General features: G+C 33.5%; 1 protein-coding gene and 1 pseudogene across 1 annotated transcript; one reads left to right on the top strand and one right to left on the bottom strand.

The window, feature by feature from the left end:
* Nucleotides 1-1,099: 1,099 nt before the first annotated feature.
* On the bottom strand, nt 1,100-3,729 carry LOC125852045 (TMV resistance protein N-like). Its single transcript, XM_049531781.1, has 3 exons — nt 3,140-3,729; nt 1,916-2,996; nt 1,100-1,478 (listed from the first exon to the last, which is right to left on the bottom strand). Exons 1-3 carry the CDS (start codon nt 3,637-3,639, stop codon nt 1,122-1,124), a joined length of 1,938 nt encoding a protein of 645 aa, XP_049387738.1. The 5' UTR covers nt 3,640-3,729; the 3' UTR covers nt 1,100-1,121.
* A 5,193-nt stretch (nt 3,730-8,922) lies between these two features.
* Nucleotides 8,923-9,655, top strand: part of LOC125852044 (probable rhamnogalacturonate lyase B) — a 19,040-nt pseudogene continuing 18,307 nt past the window's right edge.

Below are 9,655 nucleotides of genomic sequence, written 5' to 3'. Positions count from 1 at the left end.
GTAATTATTTCAAACTATTAAGTGAACTGGTATTTATGGTAAAAACTATAAATTATAAAGTGAATAGACTTGACTTCGCAATGAATTGATGAAGTCAAGTCGTTTTGTTGGTGACATAAAAATTACCCTTGTTTTTTCTTTACACCTTTATTTGCTTGTACTTTTAGTGGTCCATTAATTGTGTGCATATTGCATTAAAGTTTCCAAGAAATTTCCTACTTACTTCTACTAATGTACATATTTATTAAAATAAGTTTTTTGACCGATTATTTATCTTCGATACAATGAACTCTACTCTTCATGCTTGGCCAATCACAAAGAAATTTCTAGGACATTACCTTATAGTTTCAATAAACAAGGCCCACAATTTGTTAAGTAAAGTTTCATTTTATGTCTTTCTATTTAGATTATTTTTATTCATTAAATTTAATTTTGACTAAGAAATGTTTTGATCCTAAGGTTAGTTTTAATGGATATCAATAAAATCGGTATAATGTTTCAAGTTAAACTTTTATGTAAGGCAATATCTTATTACGAATGGTAAGGTAATTCCTAGCCCCTCTTACTTGTACTTATTCTTATTAATCACTCTGTCTAGTGGTAAATTTGCTAAAAAAAAATAGGTGATTTTTAGTTCCTTTTGCCAGCAAGATGAATAACTAAAAAAAGAAGAGAAAATTCAACATCATTATTCAATGTATCTGATAGCAAAAGATATGTATGTTCATCTATTTTGACAACTCTGATTCTAGTTCACACAACTCCAGCTCCAACTCCGACTCCAGTGGAATACGTTTGATTCCTGGAAATAGTTTCCTTTGATCTGTTAGCTTTGAGACATGAGACGGCTTACTAATAGTTCCAATGCTCATCTGCAATTGGATTTTGGACAGGCTACTCATTAGCAAATGTTAAGATGATGTGATTTTATTTCATAATGAAACGTGGTATATATTCTGGTGTAAGAGAGATGTCGTGTCACCTTTACTAATATATAAGAAAACAGATTATTGCATACCCAAGTTCTTTCGCAAATCTCTTTCTCAGGCCAAGACTCTAGTTGTTCTGTTACAAACAGAAGAAACATGTGTCNTATGACTTATTTTATTTAAACACAAGAATTATGATTTTAGGACAAGATAAAATATAAAGCATTTCAAACAGAATGGTACCTTTGTTTCATTCCATAAATAATGCAATGAACTCCATCGGAGATCAACATGAACGAGTCCTTTGGGATTAAAATTTTCTGGCAATAACTGCCAAGGATAATCATGCCAGACAAACCAACGCATGTTGTTGGAAAGGTACTCAATGGAGCCATCATGGCAATTGGAGTCTGAGGAGGTCGTCTTATTTTTTTCGTACCTATTATGTATACATAATATCCTAAGCATTTTAATATTTTTCATTGCCTCTTTATTAAAGCTTAGTTCTTCAAAATAAATAAACCAGATTGCTTCCACTGCCATGGTCCCCTAGTAAAAAGATCATCAGACAAATAATTATAACTTCAGATGTAATGTAAATTGGGCAAACCAATATCACTACTTTTCTTACTCCTTGCTATGACTAAAATGACATATATACCTGCAAGAATGCTCTCTCTGCCCCTAATTACTTGTCCAATTTTTCATTTTTACTTGTCCATTTTGACAAATCAAGAAATGACAAAAAAAAATTTACATATTATACTCTCAAATTAATTTTGAAAAAGGTAGAACTTCTTGAAAATCTTAAATTTTTAATTCATCCACTTCATAATTAATAGGGGTAAAATGGTAAACTCACTATGTCAATCATTGTTTTCTTAATAGGTGTGTCAATTCAAAAGTGGACAAGTAATATTCTATATGCTTTTGGAATATGAAAACTAAAATTGAATATTAATTATTGCATTATTTAACCTACTTACCATATTGTTGTCTATCACTTCTTTAAAATCTTTAACATTCCATAATCTGCTATATTCTCCCGGATGCTTTTGCATTTGCACTATACATTTACCCATATCTTGTATTAAGTCATGCATTTCAATCTCATTATTTTCAGAGATGATCACAAGAGATTTGTTAACTAGAACACGCAATCCAATTTTTGGTCCAGAATAATAGCTCTCAAGAACTTGCATGACTTTTTCTTTTTCAATTCCTCGGAAGAAACATGCTATATCTAGAAATATCTCTTGTTCTTCGGGCTCCAACCCATCATAACTTATTTTGAGATTTTCAGTAATTTCTACATCAAAGTTTTTCTTTATTCGGACCAAAGCACTTTCCCACTCAGTTATATCCATCCGGTGTAATGAAGAACCCCATACTTTTAGGGCTAAAGGATGGCCTTTAGCAAGACTTACTATCTTCAATGTTAGATTCTTAAAACGCTCATTTGGAACTTTTTCTTTGAAAGCATATTGATTGAACAGTTTAATAGCATCACAGTCGAGTAGTGTTTCCACTTCATATACTATATCATTTTCCCCTATCAAACGCTTGTCTCTAGTGGTTGCAATAATCCTGCTACCCTCGTCAAACCAACCAAGATCCTTTGCTAGGTAATCCAACTGGTCTCTGTGATCTATGTCATCAAGAACAATTAAAACCTTCTTACACCGAAGTCTCTTAGCCAGCAGGCTCCTCCCCTCCTCCTTATCTTTCACGCAATTTTCTTTTTCCCCTAACAATTTAGAGAGAATGATATTTTGCAGAGAGTGAATTCCATATTTGTTTTCTTTGATATTCTCAAGGAAACAAACATCTTTAAATTTGGACGAGAGTTTAAAAAAAATAGTCTTTGCTAGTGTAGTTTTACCAACACCCCCCATTCCCCAGATCCATACAATCCGGACATCATTGATTTCCATCTGTAGTAGGGATTCTACTTTCCTTAATTGAGTATCTATACCCACAACTTCTTGCAAATAAGATACTGAAGTATTGCACTTAGACGAAATTTGATCAACAATATGCTCAATACAGTCTGCATCTGACTCAACACTGCAAAAAAAAAAATGCTAATATATTTATTGAAGATTCTGTTTTGAGCACAAATTCTTTGTTCTATAGTAGAATATAACTACATGTAGTTAGTCTTCATAAATTATTTCATGATCAATTCAATATATGTGTTTTTAACTCACCTGTTAGGGAATACATATCCTTTCAGATTTGCGACAGCAGTTAGGGCAGTTATCCATCCTTGCACCTTCTGCATCCCCTCAACATCATCCTTATACCTCGATTCGTGTTTGGCAAATGCTTCTTCAAAGCTCTTACTTTGGTATCGAACATGTGATGGATCTACATCACAGAAGATCGGTATGACTGTTTGTCCATTTTTTTTCTCCTTGCATTCCATAATCTTCACTAGTTCATTCAAGCACCATCTTGACATAGCATAATTCCTTGAGAAAACGATTACGGCAACTTGAGACACTTCTATAGCTTTCCCGAGTTCTTCTGAGATGGAATCGCCATTCTCTAGCCTTTTATCATCTAGAAAAGTGAATATTCCCCTGTTTTTCAAACCTTGGTACAAGTGACTCGTAAAATTTCTCCGGGTATCTTCACCACTAAAACTTAAGAAGACATCATACTTCCAGTAGAGTGAGTTACTTGCAGAAGAAGAAGATGATGCCATGGATGTTGATCTGAAAAATGAAAACAGAAATTCTGTGGTAATTATAAGATGAAGAAATAGAAAGAAAAATGTTTCTGTGAATTATTAATGCTTTACAAGAAAAAAGTGAATCACATGGCCCTTTTCTTTAAGCAGAATTGACTTCAAAGGGTCCTACTTGAATCATTTATTTTGGAAAAGTACTTATTGAAATTATAAAATATGTTAATTCAACAACCGTAACTTATTAAAGACGAGATGACAGTGAGTTGCTCAGGTAAACACCCTCACTTTCAATCCTAACGTTGTAAGTTCGAACTACCAAGAAACCAAAAAGAGTGAGAGCTCTTAGGGAGGGTAAAAAAAGGTTATTTACTAAAGAAGATGTTAACAAACAAATTTTCAAGTATTATTTATACTTTAAACTTCTCCATGAAGATGAAGAATTACAGAATTCAAGAGATTTCTAGAAAAATAACATCCAATAATTCAATGCTATCATTTACAAATGCCATGATAACTTCAATAAGCTTGGAAATAAAAGCAGTTTCGGATTTTATAAAATTCAGTAATATAGGTATGTTGATAAAAAGGATTAATATGCATCATTTATTAGACGACTAGACACAATCTACACGAAACTGATTTTTCTAGTGGAAGTAGAGAAAACAAATTTTATAAATAATATTCCACACCAACTAAATTTTTTTAAAAAAAACGTATCTATCCCTATGAATGTATGCCCAATGAATAAAAAACAAATATGAAAAGTTTTCTGGAAGATGGGGTCTACTCCAATTGAATGGAATTATTGCTATGGGGTCACAGTACTATGAACATAATGGACAGCTGGATGAAGCTGCAGAGAAAGAATATACCTTGGAAAATATCTCCCTTAGAATCAAATTATCGTGAGTTAGTTCTACTCGGTATTATGTATCTGCATAGGGGGTTGACTTAATTCAAATTCGCATCGGGAAGTCTCACATTAAGAGTAAAATACTTCCTAACAAAGGCTACTCATTAATATCCAAGCCTTGAACCCAAAATAAGTTAACCAAAAATTTAAGCTTGTTCATATAAGTTAACTCACCATGGTAAATCGTGGCTCAGCACAAGAGAAGAACATTTTTTTTTGGTTTTGGAGAGAATTGTATATATATAAAAGGAGAAAAGACAACTAGTAAACAATGAATGATTGAACATGAAAAATAAACCTCCATTTCACCATCCAACAAACAACAAAATGTGTCTCTGTACAAATATTATTCTTATAAAATTTGAAAAAAAAAAAAAGTTGCTTCTTGTGCATGATCATTCTCATTTTAAAACGGATAGCCTGGCTTCATCTTGGTGTTCACTATCATCACGGATGTTAGTTCATCATTGTTTCTGAGAAGAGGAGTAACCGGCCTCAATCTTAGGTTCATCTTTATACATTTTCTCCCATTCCCTGATGGTGAAACCAACTTGGGATATTCTCTGGCCAACTCGTAAGGATCCAATGTCTTCCGGAAGCCCTCCATCTGTTAGATTGCAGAAAGTGAGATCCAAAGTATCCAACTATTGCATCCCCGTGAAACCTGGCAGCTGTCTAAGTCTCTTGCAATCTGATAAGTCCAAGGTTTGAAGAGCACCAAGCTGGGCTATGCTATGAGGCAAATACTCAAAATTATTTCCCTTGAGATTCAAGTGTTTCAAAGAGGATAAGGATCCAATGTTTTTCAGAAGTCCTCCATCTTGCACAAACTGAGATCCAAAGTATCCAAGTATTGCATCCCCTTGAAACCTGGCAACTCTTTGAGACTCTTGCAATATGATAAGTCCAATAATTGAAGAGAACCTAGTTGGGCTATGCTTTAAGGCAAACACTCAAAATTATTTATATTGAGGTACAAGTATTTCAACGAGGATAAATATCCAATGTCTTGCCCCCAAGGCCTAGCTCAAGTGGCAAAAGGTGGAGGATTTGTGGCTTAGGTCACAGGTTCAAGCCCCACACCATGCAAAGCGACGCCTGGTATTTAAGTGGAGAAGGGTAGAGGGGCGGGCCCATTATCCACCGAGTTTAGAAGGCTGTGATTGGTCCAAAGGGCGGGTCACACACGGATTTCTAGGTTATCAAAAAAAAAATATCCAATGTCTTCCAGAAGTTCTCCATTTATTAGATTGCAGTTCCTGAGTTTCAGAATTTCCAAAGAGCATAACCCTTCAGCCATCTTAACACCTAGAAACTCTGTAAACCTCATGCACTCTGTTAAGTCCAAGAATCGAAGAGAACCTAGTTGGGCTATGCTTTGAGGCAAACGCTCAAAATTATTTCTATTGAGATTCAACTCTTTTAAAGAGGATAAACATTCAATGTCTTCCGGAAGTCCTCCATCTATTAGATTGCAGTAGCTGAGATCCAGAATTTCCAACGACCGTAACCCTTCAGCCATGTTAACATCTAGAAACTCTTTAAGCCTCCAGCACTCTGATAAGTCCAAGGATAGAAGAGAACCAAGTTGGGCTATGCTTCGAGGCAAATGCCAAAAATTATTTCCCCTGAGATTCAACTCTTTCAAAGAGGATAAACATCCAATGTCTTCTGGAAGTCCTCCATCTGTTAGATTGCAGAAACTGAGATTTAGAATTTCCAATGAGCGTAACCCTTCATTCACCCTAGGGAACACAAAGGACTCTCTATATTTTGATTCTATTGTGGCAAAAAACATAGGTTTCAAGTCTAATCTAAAACTCAAGATTTTAAGCTTGTTCAAGTGGATGATGGAAGACGGAGGTCGTGAGATTAGAGTAAAGCTGGCATGAAGCTCCTCCAAGTTTTCTAAATAACCAATCCCTTCTGGCAAGCTTTCAAGTTTTGAGCAGTATGACACATCCAGCTTCACCAAACCTTTCAACTGACAAATGCTGCTTGGAAGGCCTACAAGTTTTTTCATATCACTCAAACTTAACTCCGTAAGATGACATGCATATTGCTGAATAATAGATGATGGTATTTCCCTTAGCCCAGACCAGCTCATCTTGATCTCTAACTCTAGCTTCATTCTTCCGAGAATTTCTGGAAATTTTTCTAAATTAGAGCAATGTAGTAGAATCGGAGATCCAAGAGATTCCACGTTAACACATGGAAACTTATTTAGGCGTCTACACCTCTGCAAATTTAACACAATGAGTTTTCTGCAACACTCCAAGGAACGGTGAACCTCTTCAAGATCACTACAGTTACGCAGATCCAAATACTCCAAATTTGTCATTTGTGTGAAATCTGGTGTTTGAATCAGCCTTTCTGAATCTCTAAGATCTAGCATTCGCAGAGACGGCAAATGCTGCTATTCAAAACACAGAAGAATTAGGATGCTGCCCAGGATAATTAAGACTTGGCTAGTGGACCAATAAAAAATATCTTACTCTCATTGAATCAAATTTGCTCCAACCCAATTTATATAAAATTATCTTTTATTTCAACTAAGCTAAGTATTTTTATGTTGTTAAAATTAAAAAGCTCAACAACTAATTTTCATTCGTTTCATCAAATTCGAATTCTCGATACAAAATAGCCAACGAAACTGGTCCCTCAGTTTTGACTCTAATTGAACCACCCCAACAATTTTAGACCAAAATTTATTTAAAATTTGAGAGTCTATCTATGTACGTATCATATATATTATTAAAAGTGGGAGGGTCAATTTCCAAAGTTGAATTACTGTTTTACCCTTTTAATAAATAAAAATATTTAATTAATAAAAATATCTAATCTAATTAGTAGCAATATTTAAATTGTTACACAATTATTGCACCCTAATGTAATAAATAAAATATCTATTCTAATTAAATAGGAGTAATATTTTAATTATCACACAATTACAGCAGCCTATATTCAATGTCTTGGAATTGCTAGCTTTTTCATCTTCCTAAAATTGTCCTCTATTCAATATTTTGGTTTCGTTTCAACTTCCTTAACTTATTTTTCAATTTTTTATACCAATTTAATGTCTTGGTATTCTACTTTAACATGCATTGAATCAAATCAAAATGACCCTTTTGAATTTACACAATAAGCCTCTTCGTTGTTAAATAAATAGAAGAATTGGAAGAGTTGCATTGAGTAATTAAATGTAAACTAATTATTAACTAGGATTAATAATTATATGAATAAAAAAGTTCAAGGAATGCGCATGAGAAAAGATCTATAAAAAGGCAAAATTATATGAATAATTAAATTTAAATTATTACAAAATGTTTTGTTGGCTCATTTTGCCACTATTTCATGAATATATACATTTAAGTCACCTTCTTTTGGGATATTTTGTACCCCTATCTACACACTACTTTTCAGAATATTTTTATACTATCAATCAAATAATATATTTACCTTTTAATAATAAATCAATAAATTGTGAAACATTAATGTGAAGTTCATGAATCTGTCTAGCCCTTAGTGTAGTTTATCTTTTACTATATAATTATATGCACTTATCCCATTAATTTTAAATTTGTTAATTCTTTTAATTTTCATCCATTAGAAAACTTTTCATGTACGCTATTAAGTTTTATATAATGCACATAACATTTTTTGAAAAAGTATAGGATGCAGTTCCAATTGATTTGCACAGTAATTTAGGTAAGTGTATTGTTTATTCAAATTATATCATATAATTGAAAGCTAGAGATTCTTCTAGCCAATTGCAGATTTGAGGCAGCAATAACTGAAGTAGTTCTTGTCAAAGAACCATTTCGTGGTAGTTTACCTCCCAGGTGATGTTGATTAATTAGTTAAAATTGTTGTGTCTTTATGTTGTTAATCTTTAATTTGTATTACACTTTAATATGTAATTGCATGGATTACTATAGAAAAAAAGTGTTATTTATGAGATTATATACTTTAGAGGTTTAATCCAAAATTTGAAGTTATTTGTCTAATGCGGTGTTGTAATGCATGAAACACATTGATTTTAATAGCTGGTCATGTTACATTTGATATTATATATATACAATTTTACTAATTATTTATGTTAAATTCAAAGATGAAATGACTCAGAAGTTTAAATCAGACAAAAGGTAATCTTCCCTTTCAAAATTCATATAACTCATTGCACATTTAATCTAATATATATTTTTTTTAAATTACTTAGCGTGAAATACACGTGCAACGCACGTGTTCGAGAACTAGTTTGACAAAAAGAAAAATAATGATAATTGAATTCAACAATTGTACCTTTATTCAGGTCCATAATTGACGCAGGGAACTCTTTTGGAGATCAAGACAAACAACCTTCTTAGGTTCAAAATTTTCTAATAATGACTCCCAAGGATAACGATGACAGACAAACCAACGCAAGTTGTGTTGGGCTATTGCCCAAGTTCCAGCCAAAGGCCCATGGCCTAATCCTACTTGAAAAAGGATTGGAATTATTCTCTTCATTTGGTTTCCAATTCTATTAGGAAAAGGATTGGAATAGTAATCCTACTTGGAGTTGGTTTTGGCTTTGTAAGGAAAAGCACAACTCTATAAATAGAGGATGGTCTTGAGAGAATAATTAAGATTGCTCATTAATATTGTCTTTGAAAGACATTAGGACATAAGAGAGGTTTTTGAGAGAGCTTTCAACAAGAGATAAGAGAGAAGAAAAAAGGTTCTTTTGCTGCAGTCTGTTATTCCGACCAGCAACCTTCAGATCGTGTTTTCCGATTAACTAACCGTTGGATCGGGCTGAAATTTGTACTGAGTGTTCCTGACATCTTGGTGGTTGATTTGAACAGTGGAGATCGGATTCGGAAGTCAGCAAGATCCTGTTTTAGGTCCCGAACAGCAGCTGGGTTTGGGTGGTGTTTCTTTCTATTTATCTTTTGTTGGTGTAGCTATTGTTTGTTCTCTTTTGGCACTTGTTGTGTAGCCATTAGAAGAATAATTGTAACTCTCTTATTGTTATAGTGAAGCAATTCGGATCTTGTCGATCCCGTGGTGGTTACCTTCGTTTTGAAGGATTTTTCCACGTTAAACTTGGTGTTCTTTATTTTAGATTTTCGTTTT

Source organism: Solanum stenotomum, unplaced genomic scaffold (assembly GCF_019186545.1).
Source record: "Solanum stenotomum isolate F172 unplaced genomic scaffold, ASM1918654v1 scaffold31822, whole genome shotgun sequence".
NCBI classification, from domain to species: domain Eukaryota; kingdom Viridiplantae; phylum Streptophyta; class Magnoliopsida; order Solanales; family Solanaceae; genus Solanum; species Solanum stenotomum.
This window is presented reverse-complemented; position numbering and strand designations above follow the sequence as displayed.

Excerpts from the sequence above, each read along its gene's own strand:
- LOC125852045 (XM_049531781.1), bottom strand. The coding sequence starts at position 3,639 with ATGGCATCATCTTCTTCTTCTGCAAGTAACTCACTCTACTGGAAGTAT. Across the intron at positions 2,997-3,139 it reads GGATATGTATTCCCTAACAG|TGTTGAGTCAGATGCAGACT; the intron begins GTGAGTTAAAAA and ends TTTTTTTTGCAG. Across the intron at positions 1,479-1,915 it reads AAGTGATAGACAACAATATG|GGGACCATGGCAGTGGAAGC; the intron begins GTAAGTAGGTTA and ends TCTTTTTACTAG.